This window comes from Oryctolagus cuniculus, chromosome 7, assembly GCF_051225735.1.
Source record: "Oryctolagus cuniculus isolate XC-2025 breed Fujian yellow rabbit chromosome 7, ASM5122573v1, whole genome shotgun sequence".
Classification (NCBI taxonomy): domain Eukaryota; kingdom Metazoa; phylum Chordata; class Mammalia; order Lagomorpha; family Leporidae; genus Oryctolagus; species Oryctolagus cuniculus.
Window position 1 is genome coordinate 154,160,098 of NC_142873.1, and position 20,854 is coordinate 154,180,951.

Below are 20,854 nucleotides of genomic sequence, written 5' to 3' on the forward strand. Positions count from 1 at the left end.
AAAAACAAAAAAAAACAGTATAATTGTAGGCCAGCGCCACAGCTCACTTGCCTAATCCTCCGTCTGCAGCGCTGGCATCCCAGGTTCTAGTCCCGGTCGGGGCACCGGATTCTGTCCTGGTTGCTCTTCTTCCAGTCTGGCTCTCTGCTGTGGCCTGGGAAGGCAGTGGAGGATGGCCCAAGTGCTTGGGCCCCTGCACCCGCATGGGCGACCAGGAAGAAGCACCTGGCTCTTGGCTTCAAATCAGTGCAGCATGCCGGCTGTAGCAGCCATTTGGGGGGGTGAACCAACAGAAGGAAGACCTTTTTTTGTGTCTCTCTCTCACTGTCTAACTCTTCCTGTCAAAAATAAAGTAATAAAAAAGAATAATTATAAGCAAATACCTGAGTAACCATCATCCAGTCAAGAAGCAGAATGTGGCTGATGTCCCAGAGGTGCTTCCGTTGTACCCATCTCTGATTACAGCCATTTGCCTCTCTCGCAGAAGTAACCGTGTCCTAACTTTTGTGGTAAATAATAGTTTTACCAGTGATGAATGTATCCTCAAATAGTAGTTTGATTTTGCTTGTCAACTTTACATAAATGGAACCATACTTTAGATATTCTTTTGTTGCCTTCTTTTGCTAAATATTAGACATGTATCCTTTTGTTATGTAGGTTTCTTTTTTAAGTAGTGAAGCCAGAATAAAGTTTTCAACAACTTTAGCTATTAATATATTTATTTATTTGAAAGGCAGAGTTACAGAGAGGCAGAGGCAGAGAGAGAGAGAGGTCTTCCATCTGCTGCTTCATTCTCTAAATGGTCACAACAGCTGGAGCTGGGCTGATCCGAAGCCAGGAGCCAGGAGCTTCCTCTAGATCTTCCCACATGGTTGCAGGGGCCCAAGCACTTGGGCCATCTTCTGCTTTCCCAGGCCACAGCAGACAGCTGGATGGGAAGTGGAGCAGCTGGGATTTGGGATGCCGGCACTATAGGCAGCAGCTTTACCCCGCTACACCGTGCCGCCACACCCTTTAGCTATTAAATCAAAACTTGATGTTTAGTTCTTTTTGGAAAATACCTATTTATGTGGTGCTTGTCCTGCTTCACTCCCTCTTTTTTTTTTTTTTTTTTTTTTAAGATTTAAAAAATTTTATTTATTTGAAAGAGTTACAGAGAGATGTAGAGCCAGAGAGAGAGGAGTCTTCCATCTACTGGTTCACTCCCCAAATGACAGCAATGGCCAGAGCTGAGCTGATCTGAAGCCAGGAGCCAGGGGTGTCCTACAGGTCTCTACTCCCTCTTTAAAGATGCAAAATTGGGGGTCTGGTGCTGTGGCCTGGCCTGAAGCACCGGCATCCCATATGGCTGCGGGTTCGAGACTCAGCTGCTCCACTTCCAATCCAGCTCTCTGCTGTGGCCTGGGAAAACAGAAGATGGCCCAAGTCCTTGGGCCCCTGCCCCTATGTGGGAGACCCAAAAGAAGCTCCTGGCTTCGTATCTGTGCAGCTCAGGCTGTTGCGGCAAATTGGAGAGTGAACCATCGGATGAAAGACCCCCTCCCTCTCTTTCTCTACCTCTCCTCTCTCTGTGTAATTCTTTCAAATAAAATAAATAAATCTTTTTTTTTTAAAGATGCAAAATTGGGGGCTTGTGCTGTGGTGTAGCAGGTAAAGCTATCGCTTGCAGCACCCCATATGGGTGCTGGTTCGAGTCCTGGCTGCTCTACTTCTGATCCAGCTCTCTGCTGTGGTCTGGGAAAGCAGCAGAAGATGGCCCAAATCCTTGGACCCCTAGCATACATGTGGGAAACCGGGAAGAAGCTCCTAGTTCCTGGCTTTGGAAGGGCACAGCTCTGGTCATTGTGGCCATCTGGGGAGTAAACCAGCAGATGGAAAACCTCGCTCTCTCTCTGCCTCTGCCTCTTTCTAACTCTACCTTTCAAATAAATAAATCTTAAAAACGAAAATTGCAAAATTGTATCCATTTGTAAACCATTCAGCACCTTGATTATAAATATTACAAGATTGCTATTTTTATAGTTACTTTTTTTTTAAAGATTATTTTTTTTTTTTGACAGGCAGAGTTAGATAGTGAGAGAGAAAAGAGAGAAAGGTATTCCTTTTTCCGTTGGTTCACCCCACAAGTGGCTGCTACGGCTGGCGTGCCGCGCCAATCCGAAGCCAGGAGCCAGGTGCTTCTCCTGGTCTCCCATGGGGTGCAGGGCCCAAGCACTTGGGCCATCCTCCACTGCACTCCCGGGCCACAGCAGAGAGCTGGACTGAAAGAAGAGCAACTGGGACAGAATCTGGCGCCCTGACCGGGACTAGGACCCGGGGTGCCGGCGCCGCAGGCAGAGGATTAGCCTAGTGAGCCACGGCGCTGACCAAGATTATTTGTTTGTTTATTTGAGAGGTAGAGTTACAGACAGAGGGAGAGACAGAGAGAAAGATCTTCCCACTGCTGATTCGCTCCCCAAATGGCTGCAATGGCCGGAGCTGGGCCAATTCTAAGCCATAAGCAAGGTGCTTCTTTGGGTCTCCCATTCAGGTGCAGGGGCCCAAGCACTTGGACCATCTTCCAGTGCTTTCTTAGGCTACAGCAGAGAGCTGGATCAGAAGAGGGACAGCCAGGACATAAACTGCAGGCAGAGGCTTAACCTACTATGCAACAACACCGGCCCCTAATTACTTTTTTTTTTTTTACTATAATATTATAAACCATCCTGAGTGACTTTTGTTTTAAAAGTAGACTGTTCTATAATCTGTATATTTAAAGTATACGCTTAAATTATACTTTAATAGAAATTTAAAAATCAGAACAGAATCATATTTACGAAAAAATTAGTGTTTTTTTTTTTTTAAGTATAATTTCCAATACCCCCACCCCCCAGAGGATAGTTTTTCTTCAGTCCTAAGGGACTCAGCTTCTCCTTACGTGGGCTTTGGTGGAGGCATGGACAGCACTGGCAAGTCTAAATCAGTGTGCCAGTGTTCCGTGCCTCAGGGCTTCCCGAGATTGCTGACAGCTTTGCTGTGAGGGACGGACCTGCGCACAGAGATGCAGCTTCACTCGCTGCAAGGGAAGTCACAGGCGTCTAAGGTGTGCTCCTCGACAGCGTCCGGGACTGCGAGGCCTCGGTGGTGTTTTGAATGACAGGTTTCTTGATTGGTTTGTGCCTTGCCGGGCGTGGATTGCAGTTTGTGCGCATGTGGCCATGGCCCTTTTTGGCATGACCATTGTTCTTTTTGTTTGTCATCTTGACAGGATCCCAGAGAGGTGAGACTTTTTTTTTTTTTTTTTTTTGACAGAGTGGACAGTGAGAGAGACAGAGAGAAAGGTCTTCCTTTTGCCGTTGGTTCACCCTCCAATGGCCGCCGCGGCTGGCGCGCTGCGGCCAGCGCACCGCGCTGATCCGATGGCAGGAGCCAGGAGCCAGGTGCTTTTCCTGGTCTCCCATGGGGTGCAGAGCCCAAGCACCTGGGCCATCCTCCACTGCACTCCCTGGCCACAGCAGAGAGCTGGCCTGGAAGAGGGGCAACTGGGACAGAATCTGGCGCCTCAACCGGGACTAGAACCCGGTGTGCCGGTGCCGCTAGGTGGAGGATTAGCCTAGTGAGCCGCGGCGCCGGCCAGAGGTGAGACATTTTTTAAAAATCTCAGAAGATGTTTGTTATGGCCCATTTATATAATACCAAAAAAGTGTAAGTGGTACCTTTTTTTTTTTTAAGGATTTATTTATTTATTTATTTGAAAAAGAGTTCTAGAGAGAGGCAGAGAGACAGAAGTCTTCCATCTGCTGGTTCACTCCCCAAATGGCCGCAACGGCTGGAGCTTTGCCAGTCTGAAACCAGGAGCCAGGAGCTTCTTCCAGGTCTCACACAGAGGTGCCGGGGCCCAAGGACCTGCGCCATCTTCCAGTGCTTTCCCAGGCCATAGCAGAGAGCTGGATTGGAAGTGGAGCAGCTTGGACTTGCTATGCCACAGCGCTATGCCACAGTGTCGGCCCTGTAAGTGTTACCTTATACAAAGTACTATAGGAAATGGAAAGTTTTTGTGAGGTTATAGAAAAATTCACCCTTATATTTTTAGGCAAAAAAAAATGGCCTTTTGGGAAGCAGGCATCTGGCATAGTGGTTGAGACACTGGTTAAAATGCCTGCACCTTGTATTGGAGTACCTGGGTGCAGTAGCTAGCTCCTGGCTCCAGCTTCCTGCCTGTGTGGACCTCCAGAATTAGTGGGGATGGCTCCAATGATTGTGTTTCAGCCACTTATGTGGGAGACATGGATTGAGTTCCTAGCGTCCAGCGTCAGCCCAGACCACCCTGGCTATTGGCAGGTATTTGGGTTGTGAACCAACAGGTGGGAGCTCTTTCTCTCTCCGCCTCTGAAATAAATTCATATTTATTTATTTAAAAAATAGCTTTTAGGGTCAGCATTGTGGGACAGTGAGTTAAACTGCTGCCTACAACACGGCATCCCATATCGAAGTGCCAGTTTGAGTCCCGGCTGCTCTGCTTCTGATCCAGCTCTCTGCTGGGAAGGCAGCAGAGGATGGCCCCAAGTCTTGGACTGCTGCCACCCATGTGGAAAACTGAATGAAGCTCCGGGTTCATGACTTTGGCCTGGCCCGACCTTAGCCATTGTACCCATTTGGAGAGTGAATCAGTGGATAGAAGATCTTTCTCTCTGTCTCCCTCTCCTTCTCTCTGCCACTCTGCCTTTCAAATAAATAATTTTTTAAGGATTTATTTATTTTCTTGAAAGAGTGACAAAGACAGAAATTTTCCATCTGCTGGTTCACTCCCCAGATGGCTGCAGTGGTGGCCAATGCTGGGATAGGCTGAAGCCAAGAGCTCCATCCAGGTCTCCCGTGTGTGTGGCAGGGGGCCCATACATTTGAGCCATCTTGCACTGCTTTTCTCAGGCCATTAGCAGGAACCTGGATTGGCAGTGGAGCAGCCAGGACACAAATAGGCACCCATATGGGATGCCAGTATTGCAGGCATTTACCCGCCGTGCCACAGCACCGGCTCTGTTTAATATTTGAAAGTCAGAGTTACAGAGAGACAGTCCCTTTTTCTTGTTATGCTGGTTGACTCCTCAAATGGCTAAGACAGTCGGGACTAGGCCAGGCCGAAGCCAGGAGCCTGGAATTCCATCGAGGTCTCCCACGTGGGTGGCAGGGGCTCAAGCACCTGGGCCTATTCTGCTGCCATCCCAGAAACATTAGCAGGGAGCAGGATCAGAAGTGGAGCAGCCAAGACTCAAACCAATATTCACATGGGATGCCAGAGTAGAAGGCGGTGGCTTAACCTGCTGTACCACCGCACCGGCCCCTACATTTCTTTTCTATAAGAATTTGCTATGTAGCAAACATTTACAGAAATTGCCTCAAATGTGTTATATGAATTGTGAAATTTAATAATTTTCTTCTAATCTTTAGCTTTGTGAATGAATCGTCGTTCTGGTCATAGGACTACATATATGATAAAGGAAATTAATTATGATAATCTGTCTTAATTCAGTAGGCCTCTACTTCATAAAATTAAATAAACACTTAGAAATATAACTCTAGGCTCTCCTGGTACTGCCTGAATTTTGTTAAAGTAATAAAACAATTTATGGTTAAGCTGATTTATTTAAATATGAATTTTTATTATTTATTTTTACTTTACTTGAAATGCAGAGTCACAGAGGAAAATAGAGTGAAATCTTCTGTTCACTGGTTCACTTCACAGATGCCTGCCTGTAACAGCCAGGACTGGGGTGAGCCAAAGCCAGGAGCCCAGAATACAATCTGGGTCTCCCATTTGGGTTAAATAGACCTAAATGGTTGCGTCATCACCTGCTTCTCCCAAGGGGTGTACTAGCAGGAAGTTGGATTGGAAACAGAGGTGGGACTGTTCTAGGCATTCAATATGGGATGCAGGCATCCCAAGCAGCAGTTTAGCCTGCTGCACCACAATGCCCGCCCTCGATGCTAGACTTTATTGCCTTATAATAATGTCAGCATATAATCACTTGTTTTCCCCTATAGAATACCTATAACAGTTCCAAAACAATGATGGCCATATTGTTATAATACATAACACTATTAAATACAGCTTGATTTTTTTTTGTAGTTAAAATATAATTCACAAAAGATACTAAAAAATACCATGTTACAAGGGTTCTTGAACTAATTCCTCTCAATGTGTTGTTATGCTACCAATTTGGTATAAACTTAGATAATTTGTTTTAAAGATTTATTTTTATTTGAAAGACAGAATTACACAGAGAGGTAGAAACAGAGAGAGAGGTCTTCCATTCAATGGTTCATTCCCCAGATGGCCACAACGGCGGGAGCTGCACCAATCTGAAGCCAGGAGCCAGGAGCTTCTTCCAGGTCTCCCACGTGGGTGCAGGGGCCCAGGACTTGGGCCATCTTCTATTGCTTTCCCAGACCATAGCAGAGAGCTGGATCGGAAGAGGAGCAGCTGGGACTAGAACCGTCACCCATATGGGATACAGACTCTTCAGACCAGGGCTTTAACCTGCTGTGCCACAGCACGCACCGTCTCCAAATTTAGATAATTTTATTTAACTTTTTTTTTTTTTTTTTTTTTGACAGGCAGAGTGTACAGTGAGAGAGAGACAGAGAGAAAGGTCTTCCATTTACCATTGGTTCACCCACTAATGGCCACTGCGGCCTGCGCACCACGCTGATCCGAAGCCAGGAGCCAGGTGCTTCTCCTGGTCTCCCATGCGAGTGCAGGACCCAAGCACTTGGGCCATCCTCCACTGCACTCCCGGGCCACAGCAGAGAGCTGGCCTGGAAGAGGGGCAACTGGGACAGAATCTGGCACCCTGACTGGGACTAGAACCTGGGGTGCTGGCGCTGCAGGCGGAGGATTAGCCTAGTGAGCCACAGCGCCAGCCAGTCAATTTTCTTTGAATACATTTCTATACTGTACAATCTTCAATTATTTTTATAGCAGTGGTACAAATACTGGCATTTAAAATTTCTGATTATTATTAACAGATGGTTGATAAAAATGTTCACAATCAGTTTCCCTGGGATCATGGCAAATTTAATGAAGGTCAAAGATGAATATTAGTTTTCCAGATTCCATCATTTTAAGCTCTGATTCTTAAGTATGAATAAGAGTGTTAACGATTTCAGCCTTCACAGTAGCCATCTGAAGTGCCATGTACAACACACATACGAGGACAGTTGTAGAGAAGATGTTTGGGTAACAGTCGAGCCATCACTTGGGACACTTGCATCCCTTTTCAGGGTGCCTAGGTTTGAGTCCCAGCCCTGTTCCTGATTCCAGCTTCCCGCTAATGCACACACTGGGAGGCAGCGGACGATGGTTCAAGTGGTTGGGTCCTTGGCACTCATGTGGAAGACCTGCATTGAGTTCTGGGCTCCTGGCTTTGGTCTGCCTTAGCCTTGGCTGCTGCAGGCATTTTGGGACTGAGCCACTGGATGGGAACTCTTTCTTTCTCTTTCTGTCTCTCAAATATATAAATAAGAATTTTTTTTTTTTTAAAAAGAACAGTTGACATTGGCAATTTTCACGTTTCTAGATAATATGTATTAAGGCATATTTTGTTGCCTTAAAGCAAAGTTCTGACCATGCATTCACTTCTTGATTGCCTTTGTGCTGTTGCCTTTGTCTCGACTTTATTGGAAACCATGGTAATGAGGAGGGAAGGTTGGGATTTAATTAGACAAGTGATTAATGAGCAGAATTGTAATGTGTGAAGTAGTGAAAAGTAGAAACTGCTGGTATTATGTGTCTGCTGTTGACTTACATCTTGTAGGCCACCTCACTCGACAAATATTTATACATCTCTGAGATAATGAAGGCACTGTACACAGTGAATAGGAAGCCAGAAGGGAACTTACTTGGCTAGGGTGCAGGAAAGCTCACAGAAGAGGTGACTGACATAATGAGTGGGAATTCATCTCACTGAAAGGGAGGGAGAGTACTTCAGCACCAAGACCAGGGACGGGAAGAGGTCCTAGGGTGTTTCAGGCACAAGTTGCACAGCTGATTGACTTGAAGTGTGTTGGAAAAAGCCATGGAATTTCTCATTGTTAAATCCTTGGCATGGGGCTGACATCGTAGCACTGAATGAATAAGTCTTAAAAATGTATATATAGGGGCTTGCACTGTGGTGCAGTAGACCTCCGCCTGTGGCGCCTGTGTCCCATATGGGTGCCAGTTCATATTCCAGCTGCTCCTCCTCTGATCCAGCTCTCTGCTATGGCCTGAGAAAGCAGCAGAAGATGGCCCAAATGCCTGGGCCCCTGCACCCATGTGGGAGACCCAGAAGAAGCTCCTGGCTTCAGACCGGCCCAGCTCCAGCCACTGCAGCCATTTGGGGAGTGAACCAGCAGATGGAAGACCTCTCTGTCTCTCCCTCTCTCTGTAACTCTGCCTCACAGATAAATAAATAACATTTTAAAAAGAGTATATATAAAAACTTTAGCATGCTGTGGTAGCAATTGCTTGCTAATTTTTATTCATTTTATCAAAAACATTCATATTGTTGGTAAGAAGAGTTAAACCAAGTTATTTATTTATTTACTTGAAAAGCAGAGTTACAGAGATACTGGGAGACAGCTCTTGCGTCTGCTAGTTCATTCCCAGTTGGCTGTGATAGCTGTGGCTGAGCCAGGCCAAAGCCAAGAGTCTGGAGCTCCATCCAGGTCTCCCACATGAGCGGCCGGGACCCAGGACTTTGGTCATCTTCAGCTTGCTCAGGTGCATTACCAGAAGCTGGATCAGAAGTGAAGCAGCCAGGGCCAGTGTTGGGGCACAGCAGGTTAAGCTGCCACCTGTGATGCCAGCATCCTATATGGGTGCTGGTTTATATTCTAGCTGCTCCACTTCCCATCCAGCTCCCTGGTAATGTGCCTGGGAAAGTAGCAGAAGATGGTCCAAGTGCTTGGGTCCCTGCCACCCACATGGAAGACCTAGGTAGAGATCTTGACTCCTGCCTTCGGCCTGAGCAGCCCTTTTCCATTGCAGCCATTTGGGGAGTGAACCAGCAAAATGGGAGATTGTGATCTCTCTCTCTGACTTTCCTTCGCTCTCTGTAACTGCCTTTCAAATAAGTAGATCTTAAAAAAATTAAAAAACAAAAAACAAAATCAAACAAAGCCAAAAACAAGAAGTGAAGCAGCCAGGACTTGAACCAGTGTTCGTATGAGATGCTTTAAGCTGCTGTACTGCAGTAATCCTTTATTTTATATATATATATATTTTGAAGAGAAATAGATAAATTAGATTTTTCTTTATTCAGTAGTAATATAGTAGTATTTGTGGTAGTAATAACAAGTCTTGGGCCGGCGCCGCGGCTCACTAGGCTAATCCTCCGCCTAGCGGCGCCGGCACACCGGGTTCTAGTCCCGGTTGGGGCGCCAGATTCTGTCCCGGTTGCCCCTCTTCCAGGCCAGCTCTCTGCTGTGGCCAGGGAGTGCAGTGGAGGATGGCCCAGGTGCTTGGGCCCTGCACCCCATGGGAGACCAGGAAAAGCACCTGGCTCCTGGCTCCTGCCATCAGATCAGCGCGGTGCGCCGGCTGCAGCGGCGGCCATTGGAGGGTGAACCAACGGCAAAAGGAAGACCTTTCTCTCTGTCTCTCTCTCTCACTGTCCACTCTGCCTGTCAAAAAAAAAAAAAAAAAAAAAAAACGCAAAAAAAAAAATAACAAGTCTGCCTTCCTGCTGGGTTGGAAAAATTGAAAATTTTTCATCTGTAAATGTGATGTCGTGTGTTTGTACATACGAACAGGGGTCTGGTGAATGAAGTTAACCTTACTGAAAATGATAATGGGGCAATGACATTTTAATTTCACTGATTTGGAGGCTGGCATTGTGGTGCTGCAGGTTAAGCCCTGCCTGTGATGCTGGCATTCCATATGAGCATCAGTTTGAGTCCTGGCTGCTCCACTTCCAGTCCACCTCCCTCCTAATGGGCCTGCATCCACATAGGAGACCTGGATGGAATTCCTGGCTCCATTGTGGCTATTTGAGGAGTAAGCCAGTGGATGGAAGGCTCATATTCTCTCTCTCTCGCTCTTTCACTCTCTCGCGCTCACGCTCGCTATCTTCCCTTCTCTCTGTTACTCTTTCAAATACATAAATAAATCTAAAAGCAGTTGTTGGGGCCTGTGTTGTGATGTAGCCGGTAAAACTGCTACCTGTGATGCCAGCATCCCATATGGGTGCTGGTTTAAATCTTGGCTGCTCCACTTCCAATTGAGCTCCTGCTAATGGCCTGGGAAAAGCAGCGGAAAATGGCCCAAATGTTTGGGCCCCTGCCACCCATGTGGGAGACCAGGAAGAAGCTCCTAGCTTCAGGTCAGCCCAGCTTCAGCCATTGGGGCCATTTGGAGAGTGAACCATTGGATAGAAACTCGCTTGCTCTCTCTCCCTCCCCCTTTCCCCCTTCCCCCTTTCTTTTTGTAACTCTGCCTTTCAAATAAATAAATCTTTAGCCTTAAAAAGCAATTGTTATTGGGTTCAGTGCTGTGGCATAGCAGGTAAAGCTGCCACCTGCAGTGCCAGCATCCCATATGGGCACTGGTTCAGGTCCCGGCTGCTTCACTTCTGATCCAGCTCTCTGCTATGGCCCAAGTCCTTGGGTACCTGCACCTGCGTGGGAGACCTGGAAGAAGCTCCTGGCTTCGGATTGGTGCAGGTCCGGCTATTGCAGCCATCTGGGGAGTGAACCAGTGGATGAAAGACCTCTCTCTCTCTGCCTCTCCTTCTCTCTTTGTGTAACTCTGACTTTAAAATAATTAAATAAATCTTGGGCCGGTGCCGTGGCTCACTTGGTTAATCCTGCAGCACTGACATCCCATATGGGCGCTGGGTTCTAATCCCGGTTGCTCCTCTTCCAGTCCAGCTTTCTGCTGTGGCCTGGGAGGGCAGTGGAGGATGGCCCAAGTGCTTGGGCCCTGCACCGACATGGGAGACCAGGAAGAAGCACCTGGCTCTTGGCAGTGCTGGCCATAACGGCCATTTTGGGGGTGAGGCAATTGTTACTTTAAAAAATTCACTGATTTTCCCTCTCAAAATTAATTTATCACTACTATTTTTGGGAAAACAAAGGAACACCTACTCATATAAAAGGGAATCTCTATATGTCCTTTATTTTTTTTAATTAATTAATTTATTTTTTTTTTACAGGCAGAGTGGATAGTGAAAGAGAGAGAGACAGATAGAAAGGTCTTCCTTACCGTTCGTTGGTTCACCCTCCAATGGCCACTGCGGCCGGTGCACCGCGCTGATCCGAAGCCAGGAGCCGGGTGCTTCTCCTGGTCTCCCATGGGGTGCAGGGCCCAAGCACCTGGGCCATCCTCCACTGCACTCCCGGGCCATAGCAGAGAGCTGGCCTGGAAGAGGGGCAACTGGGACAGAATCTGGCGCCCCGACCAGGACTAGAACCCAGTGTGCCAACGCTGCAGGTGGAGGATTAGCCTATTGAGCCGTGGCGCTGGCCCATTTTTTTTTTTTTTTTTTTTTAATTATTTGAGGGGTAGAGCTATGGACAAAGAGGGAGAGACAGAAAGAAAGGTCTTCCATCCACTGGCTCATTCCCCAAATGGCCACAATGGCCAGTGCTAGGCTGATCTGAAGCCAGGAGCCAGGAGCTTCTTCTGGGTCTCCCATGCGGATGCAGGGGCCCAAGCACTTGGGCCATCTTCCACTGCTTTCCCAGGCTATAAGCAGAGAGCTGGATCAGAAGAGGAGCAGCCAGTACATGAACTGGTGCCCATATGGGATGCTGGTGCCACAGGTGGAGGCTTAGCCCACTATACTACAACACTGGCCCCAGAACCTTTTACTTTTTTTTTTTTTTTTAACTTTTATTTAATGAATGTAAATTTACGAAGTACAGCTTATGGATTACAATGGCTCCCCCCCCCCCCCATAACGTCCCTCCCACCCACAACCCTCCCCTTTCCCACTCCCTCTCCCCTTCCATTCACATCAAGATTCATTTTCGATTCTCTTTATATACAGAAGATCAGTTTATCATACATTAAGTAAAGATTTCAACAGTTTGCTCCCACACAGAAACATAAAGTGAAAAATACTGTTTGAGTACTAGTTATAGCATTCAATCTCAATGTACAGCACACTAAGGACAAAGATCCTACATGAGGAGTAAGTGCACAGTGACTCCTGTTGTTGACTTAACAAATTGACACTCTTGTTTATGGCATCAGTAATCACCCGAGGCTCTTGTCATGAGCTCCAAGGCTATGGAAGCCCCCTGAGTTCACTGACTCTGATCATATTTAGACAAGGCCATGGTCAAAGTGGAAGTTCTCTCCTCCCTTCAGAGAAAGGTACCTCCTCTTTTGATGACCCAGAACCTTTTACTTCTGAAAATTTCTGTTTAATATTGTTGGACCACACTTGACTATAGGAAACTAAAACCATGAAAAGGGAAACCACTGAGAAAGGGGATAACTCGGCTACATGAGTCTTCCATCATGTTCTGTTTAACACTGTGTTGTAAAAATAGCTTCTGGCAGCATATGTTTTCTTTTTCTCCCCCCCAATTTAACATCACTCTCCAATGCTGGTGTTTAGGCTCTTGGCTGCTGAGGTCCTGAGTTGTAGACGTCCACACCCTCCATGTAGGTCCCCTATACTGCACTCCCCCCACCCCGGGTTTTTAAAGATTTTATTTATTTGAAAGTCAGAGTTACACAGAGAGGAGAGGCAGAGAGAGAGAGAGAGAGAGGTCTTCCTTTCACTGGTTCACTCCCCAATTGGCCCCAACAGCCAGAGCTGCACCAGTCTGAAGCCAGGAGCTTCTTCCGGGTCTCCCACATGGGTTCAGGGGCTCAAGGACTTGGGCCATCCTCCACTGCTATCCCAGGCCATAGCAGAGAGCTGGATAGGAAGTGGAGCAGCTGGGACTCGAACTGGCGCCCATATGGGATGCTGGCACTGCAGGCGGAGGCTTCACCCTCTATGTCACAGGTCTGCCTCCCCCCATATCCCTCTAATTTGTGTGGTTTCCTCTCCCGATTTCTCCCTAACTCTGCCCTGAGACTGCACTCTCCACATTTTTTTAAACTCTCTTTTCCTAGAGTAGAGCAGTAAGCTCCCTCCCTGCTCTTTCATGCTAATCCAATTTATCTTTTTAATTTTTTTTAAAAGATTGATTTACTTATTTTGGAAGAGAGAGGGAGAGACAGAGATCTTTCACCTGCTGGTTGGCTTCCCCAGTGGCTACAATGGCCAGTGCTGGGCCAGGCTGAAGCCAGGAGCCAGGAACGTCATCCAGGGTCTCCCAAGTGGGTGACAGGGGCCTAAACACTTGGTGTGGTTTTCCACTGCTTTTCCCAGGCCATTAGCAGGAGCTGGATTTAAAGTGGAGCAGCCGGGACATGGACTTGTCAACATATGGGATGCCGGTGCCGCAGACAGTAGCTTTACTCACTACAGCACAATGCCTACCCCTCATATCTTTCAAAAGGAAAATATACTGCATCAGAAGTGATTAAATATTTAAAATAATGAGATATAACCTGTAATGGATACTATGTACTTTTTCTAAGTCCTTTAAAATGTTAATTGAATATTATAGCATAAATCCATTGTAGCTCACTCCTATTACTTATGTTGATGCTTTCTTTATGGGGTGGAGCAGGGTGTCTTAGCTCAGGCTGTCATAACAAAGTACCATCAGTTGGGTGGCTTAACAAGAGTATTGCTTCTCAGCTTGTTGGAGCCTGGGAAAGAAATCCAAGATCAAGGTGTCAGCAAAGTAGATTTCATGTTGATGTTTGTTTTCTTGACTTGCAGTCAGCTGCCATCTCTCTATATGTTCACTTGACCATCTTGTGCACACTGTGGGAGGGTGAGTGGGTGGGAGGAAGAGCATGGGGCCATGAATTCTCCAGTGCCTCTTTTATAAGGGCATTGATCACATCACGGCGGGGGAGGGGGGCACCCTCCTGACCTGTTCTCACCCTCATGCCCTCCAAAGGGCCCCGCCTCCACATTGGAATTTAGGGGACATAACACGAATCCTTGAGGAGGATGTAAATACTCATTCCGTAGCAGAGTAGTAAGTTTCTTGTCAGTATTTATTTTTTTTTATCATTTTAAGAAGATTCCCAGAGGAAATCAATATAAGATCTTAGGAGTTAGCTTATTAATATGATGAAAACTGGGCTTTAGGGGAGGTATTTCATCTAGTGGTTTAGCCCGCATCCCTTGTCATGGTGCTTGAGTTCAATTCTTGCCTGCAGCTCCTGACTCCAGCTCCCTGCTGTTGTGGGCCATGGGAAGGCAGCAGTGATGGCTTCGGTAGTTGGGTTGCTGCCACCCATTGAGAGACCCATCTTTAGCCTGGCTCAGTTTAGGCTGTTGGAGAATGGACATTTGGTTCTGTAACCAGTGGATGAGATTGGTCTGTCTCTTCCCTCCCCTCCTCTCCCTTCCCCTCCCCTCCCCTCCCCTCTCCTCTCTGTCTCTCAAATAAAATAAAAATGAAAATTCAGGATTTTGAGAAATTTGTGGGGGCTAATACTGATGTGCTACTGTCATGCAGCTCTTTCACCATCTCTACTTTCCATTTGCACAGAAGCTAAATATGTATTACTAAACATTGATAATTCACTTCAGTTAAAAAGAACAGTTTATAGAGAAAGGGTTTTGTGATTTATTTAATCATTAAGGCAGCCTCTAATTAAACTGTCAGAATCTATTTCTGGGTGTACAAAAGTGAAGAAGTGCTTTGAAGAAACAAACACACTTTGTGTTTTTTTCCCCCAACGATTTATTTATTTGAAAGTCAGAGTTACAGAGAGGCAGAGGCAGAGAGAGAGAGGTCTTCCATCTGCAGGTTCACTCCCCAGATGGCTACAGTAGCCGGAGTGTGCTGATCCAAAGCCAGGAGCCAGGAGCTTCTTCCAGGTCTCCCACGCAGGTGCAGGGGCCCAGGGAGTTGGGCCATCTTCCACTGCTTTCCCAGGCCATAGCAGAGAGCTGGATCAGAAGTGGAGCAGCTGGGACTTGAACCAGCACCCACATGGGATGCCGGTACCTGTGGTGGGGGATCTGCCCACTGTACCACAGCACCCGCCCCAAAACACACACACTTTGGAAGTCATTTGACATTTGGAAATGAAGTCTTGGATGCTTTCTATAGGCAAGTGCCAATTCTCATTTCTTGGGCTGGCACTGTGGCGTAGCAGGTTAATCCACTGTCTGCAGTGCCAGCATCCTATATGGGTGCCAGTTCAAGTCCTGGCTGCTCCACTTCTGATCCAACTCCCTGCTAATTTCCCACTGCCTGGGAAAGCAGTGAAAGATGGCCCAAAGTGCTTGGGCCCCTGCACTCAAGTAGGAGACCTGGAAGAAAGAAGCTCCTGGCTTCGGATCGGCTCAACTCTGACCATTGTGGCCATTTGGGGAGTGAACCATTGGATGGAAGCTCACTTACTGTCTGTCCCTCCCTCTGTAACTCTGCCTTTCAAATAAAAATAAATAAATCTTAAAGGGGAGGGGGAGGGGAGTGTCAGTTCTCATTTCTTAATATTTTTAAGTTTTTATTTTATTTGTTTGAAAGACAAAGGAGGAGGATACAGAGATCTTCATTTGCTGATTCAGTTTCCAAATGCCTGTAATAAGCCAGGGCTGGGCCGGGCCAGACCAAACCTAGGAGCCTGGAATTCAGCAGTCTAGGCCTCCTCCCGGGGTGGCCGAGACCCAAGTACTTGAGTCATCACTTGCTGCTCCCAGGATGTGAAAGCAGGAGAGTAGATTAGAATCAGAGGTGAGACAAGAACCCAGGCACTTGATATAGAACGCTGTTCCAAGTACCCAACTCATCATTTCTTTATTTTTAACCTCATTAGCCCATTATGAATTTCCTAGCATGGATATACTTAAAATTTTATTTACCCAAGGTATGAGGAATGAACCTTAGGCAGTAACATGGTTAAAATTATTTTCTGTGTGTGTGTGTGTGTGTGTGTGTGTTTTTCTTTTTATTTCAAAGGCAGAGCTACAGAAAGGCAGAGGCAGAGAGAGAGGTCTTCCATCCGCTGGTTCACTCCCCCAGATGGCCGCAGTGGCTAGGGTGGGGCCTTTCCCAAGCCAGGAGCTTTTTCTGGGTCTCCCATGCAGGTACAGGGGCCCAAGGACTTGGGCCAAATTCTGCTGCTTTCCCAGCCCATAGCAGAGAGCTGGATCAGAAGTGGAGCAGTTGGGTCTCAAGCTGGCACCCATATGGGTTGCTGGCGGTGCGGGTGGTGGCTTTACCTGCTGTGCCACAGCCCCTATTTTCTGTCCTTGTAATACTGGCGTGGTATCTAGCTAGCAAGGTGGAAAGGAATTAGGAAGGTGGTAGAAATCAGGATCCACCTGCTAGAAGGTAGAGAACCTACATTTCCCTAATTTGGAAATACGCAAGAGAGATTCCTCTAGCTTAAAAAAAAATTACATACCAGCATGAATTCATGGATACTTATTTTTGGTTTTAATCTAATACTACGCTTTGTGCTCAGATTATTTCAGCTTCCACCACTGAATGGTGTTTCATTTGTCTCCTGTGCCCCTTTGACATAACCCATCAGTGGGAGGGATGCAGTCATCCCAAGCAGCATCGGGCTCCAGCATGAGTGGCAGAGGACAAGCACTCGAGATTCTCCAGTGCCTTCCAGGATGCGTTAGCAGGAAGCCGGATTGGAAATGGAGAAATGGACCCAGTGCAGCACTCCAGTATGAGATGCAAGCATGCCACACGGCAGCCTCACCCACTGCACCACAATGCCTTCCCCACCAGTGGTGTTTTTACTAGACTGTTTAATTAGTTAGGTCTTCAGTGAGCTTTGGAATTATTAATAGGTTTTTAAGAATATATTTATTTTTACTTGAAAGGCTGAGTAGCAGAGAAAAGGGAGAGACAAAGATGGAGAGAGATTTTCCATCTGCTGGTTCACTCCCCAGATGGCTGCAACATCTGGGTCTGGGGCAGGCCAGACCAGTATCACAGGTTTCCCACATGGATAGCAGGAGCGCCAGGCACTTGGACCATCATCTTTTCCTGTTCCAGGAGCGTTAGTCTGAAGCTAGAGCAGAAGCAGAGCAGCCAGGACTTGAACCTGCGCTCTGATATGGGATGTGGGTGTCATAAGCCATGGCATAACCATTGCACCATGGTGCTGGCCCCTAAATAAATATATTTAATTCCTACACTAGTTCTGTTTTTACTCTTCTAGTAAGCTTTTGACTTTGTGAACTCTGATTTTATTACAGCTTCAATTTTATTTTATTATCTAAGTTATTTATGTATTTGAAAGAGACTGAGAGGACAGACAGGTGGGCACAGGTCTTCCATTTGCTGGCTCACCACACAAATGTCTGTAACAGCGAGGACGGGGCCAGGCTGAAGCTGAGGGCTGGGAACTCAGTCCAGATCTTCTACATGGATCGCAGGGACCCAACCACCTCAGCATCACCTCTGCCTCCCAAGGGTGCACTTTAGCAGAAAACTGGAATTGAAGAAGAGCTGGGACTTGAACCCTGGCATTCCAAGATGAGCAGCAGACTTCCCAAGTGGCATCTCGATCACTCTGCTGATGCCCATCCTTAATTTTATTTTTAAAAATGTTTATTATTTTGGCTGCTACTTATTGAGATGCCTGGCTGATCTGTCAGGTGTACTCTTGTCATTATTTCTCTTTGTTAAACTTTGCTAGCATGCTTGCTACTCTGTCTCACTTCTGAATTCTCTGTTGTCTTGTGCAATGACAGGAACCTGAGCAACCGATCCTCAGTACCACTCCCTGTGTGCTCACCTTCAAATCAGGGTGGTGTGTATAGCTGGAGATGAAATCTGATAACCATTTTGTCCATTATTGGTAATAAGAATAAAACAAGAAAGAAGAGGTATGATTTGGCAAATAGCTAGATTAATTTTTTTTGAACTTTAAAACTATCCAATTGAAATCAGTACACTGATGAATACAGTAACTTGCTGTCATGTGACTGGCATCTGGGCCACTGGCAGTGGCCCAACCCACTGAGCCACACGCTGGCTTTTCAATGAAGATTCTGACCCACAGCAAATAGACGCTTCCTGCATGAGCGCATTTGTGTACCTGGCTGCCTGAAGAACTCTTCTTAACAATTCTTCTGCTGGAGAATCTCAAGCAGGTGCCTGCGATGAGGTGCTTGTCAGGAATCCAGATCAGACCTCAGAGCCAGAATGTAAGGAAGAAACACGACGAAGCTGCTAAAGAAGTCACACTCAGGGCCGGGGTTGTGGCAAAGTGGGCTAATTACTGTCTGCGATGCCAGCATCCCATATTGGAGTGCCGGTTCCAGTCCTGGCTGCTCAATTTCTGATCCAGCTCCCTGCTAAAGCACTTGGGAAATCAATGGAAGGCAGCCCAAGTTCTTGAACCCCTGGGACCACATGGGAGAGCAAGATAGAGCTCTGGGTTCCTGACTTTGGCCTGGCCCAGCCCTGACTGCCATGGCCATTTGGGGAGTGAACCAGTGGGTGGATACTCTTTCTTTCACTCTTCCTTTCAAATAAACAAATAATAAAAATAAAGTGCATTATTTTCATTTACTTAAAGGGCAGAGTAACAGAGTGAGAGTGAGAGAGAGCTTTTTAAAGATTTATTTGAAAAGCAGAAAAAGAGGTCTTCTGTCCACTGGTTCACTCCTCAGATGGCTGCAGTAGCCATTTGGAGGCAGGCCAAGGCCAGAAGCCGGAAACCCCATCCAGATCTTTCGTATGGTGTCAGAGGCCCAAGCATTTGGGCCATCTTGTGTTGCCTTTCCAGGTGCATTAGCAGAGCGCTCTATGAGAAGCAGAGTAGCCGGGACTCAAGCTGGCACTGCAGTTTGGGATGCAGGCGGGTCGACCTGCTGCACCATAGTTGACTACCTTTAATTTTTTTTTTATGTGAAGCTTCTGTTGCTTTCACCAGAATATCTAAGAATTAAAATTTGAGCTTTGTTGTTGATCAAAATGAATTCATAAGGCAGTACTTAATTATGTGTTCAGCAAATTCTTGCTGAGTGAGTGCTTATATGTTGTGTATTAGGTTTTAGATGTCGAAAATAGGATTATTTTCTATTGTGCTATAATTGGAGGCAAGGGAGAGGCAAACAACTGTAATTGCTGGAATACAGTCAGGTGCTTAGTGTTGTAGGTGCATAGAGGGAGAGGAAAGGTATGCTTTGATTTTTTTTCTGTAGCCAAAGGTCCCTTTTGAGGAGGGAAAAAGGATTTGTTTTAATTTTGTGAAAGGCAGAATTACAGAGAGGGGGAAATAGAGTGAAAGAGATCTTCTGTCTGCTGGTTCACTTGCCAAGTGGCTGCAACAGCCAGGGCTAGACCAGGCCAAAGCAAGGAGCTGGGAACTCCCTCTGGGTCTTCGATGTGAGTGCCTGGGGCTCAAGCACTTGAGCCATCTTCTGCTTCCCCAGGTGCATTAGTGGGGAACTGGATTAGAAGTGGAGCAGCCGGGACTCAAACTGGTGCCCATATGGGATGCTGATTTCACAGGCTGCAGCTTAAACCCATTGTGCCATGACATCAGCCCTGCCAAAGGTCAATTTTGAGTTATTACAGCTTACTCCTCTTATATCAGGATTCTTTTCCTTTTTTTTTTTTTTTTGCTTTTTTCTTGGCTTTTCACTTTTCTTTCTTTCTTAAATAATTGTTTTTGAGAAGAAAGAAGTCATTTCTCTAAGCCAGAAAAATACACCTTTTCTAACTCCCCTTCTGATCTATACTGTATTTCATGCTGAAAAAATTAGTATTACTTGTTAAGTCATTACCAACACAATTATTCTATACTTTGTTATTATCATCTTCTCTTTTTTTTATTTATTTGAGAGGCAGAGTTAGACAGAAGGAGAGACAGAAAGAGAGGTCTTCCATCCAATGGTTCACTCCCCGAATCTGGAGCTGGGCCAATCTGAAGCCAGGAGCCAGAAACTTCTTCCAGGCCTCCCACATGGGCACAGGGGCCCAAACACTTGGGCCATCTTCCGGTGCTTTCCTAGGCCATTAGAAGGGAGCTGGTTTGAAAGTGGAGCAGCGGGACATGAACCGGCACCCATATGGGATGCCAGCGCCATAAGCAGAGGTTTAACCTACTATGCCATGGTGCCGGCTGCCTCTCTGTCTTTTTGAATGTTTATTTGAAAGGCAGAGTTACAGAGAAAGAGAGATCTTTCATTCACTGGTTCACTGCCCAAATGGTGGCAGTGGCCAGGGTTGGGCCAGGCTAAAGTCAATAGCTAGGAGCTTCATCTTTGTCTCCCATGAGGGTGGCAGGGTCCCAAGTACTTGGGCCATCTTCTGCTGCTTTCTCAGGGGCATTAGCAGGTATGCTGGGTCAGAAATGGGGCAGCTGGGACTCGAACCTGCATCCATATGAGATGCTGGCATCGCAGGTGGCAGCTTAACCTGCTGTGCCACAACACTGGCCCCATCTCTTTCTTAAAATTTAAAAATTCAAGCTCTTAAACAAAATATAAATTTGAACATTAAACTGTGTTGTTTTTGTTTTTACCAGATGAAGTGTTTTGCTGAACCTAGAATATATGGTTTTCTATAAAAAAAATTCAAAACCCAGGGTATCTCTAATGATGATTGAAACCAGTACATATCTCTTAATCATTTATATTTTGTAACAACGAATCCGTTGACTGCTACGCATGGGTATGGAGAAGGGTCCAAGAACTGGTCCATTCCACTTTTTTTTTTTTTTTAAAGATTTATTTATTTGAAAGAGTTACAGAGAGAGGTAGAGACAGAGAGAAAGGTCTTCCATCCACTGGTTCACTCCCCAGTTGGCCACAACAGCTGGAGCTGC

At 46.4% G+C, this 20,854-nt stretch overlaps 1 protein-coding gene across 10 annotated transcripts in view; it reads left to right on the forward strand.

Moving 5' to 3' along the window:
• Window positions 1-20,854, forward strand: part of FBXO42 (F-box protein 42) — a 112,318-nt gene that overhangs the window by 10,200 nt on the left and 81,264 nt on the right. Inside the window, exon 1 of one of the 10 annotated variants that reach the window (XM_051836544.3) lies at window positions 3,712-3,990. The exons of the other annotated variants lie outside the window; for them this stretch is intronic. Coding sequence (XP_051692504.1) covers window positions 3,972-3,990 — 19 coding nt within the window. The 5' untranslated portion in view covers window positions 3,712-3,971. Of the gene's footprint in view, window positions 1-3,711; window positions 3,991-20,854 lie in introns of those variants that run through there. 10 annotated transcript variants of the gene reach the window in all.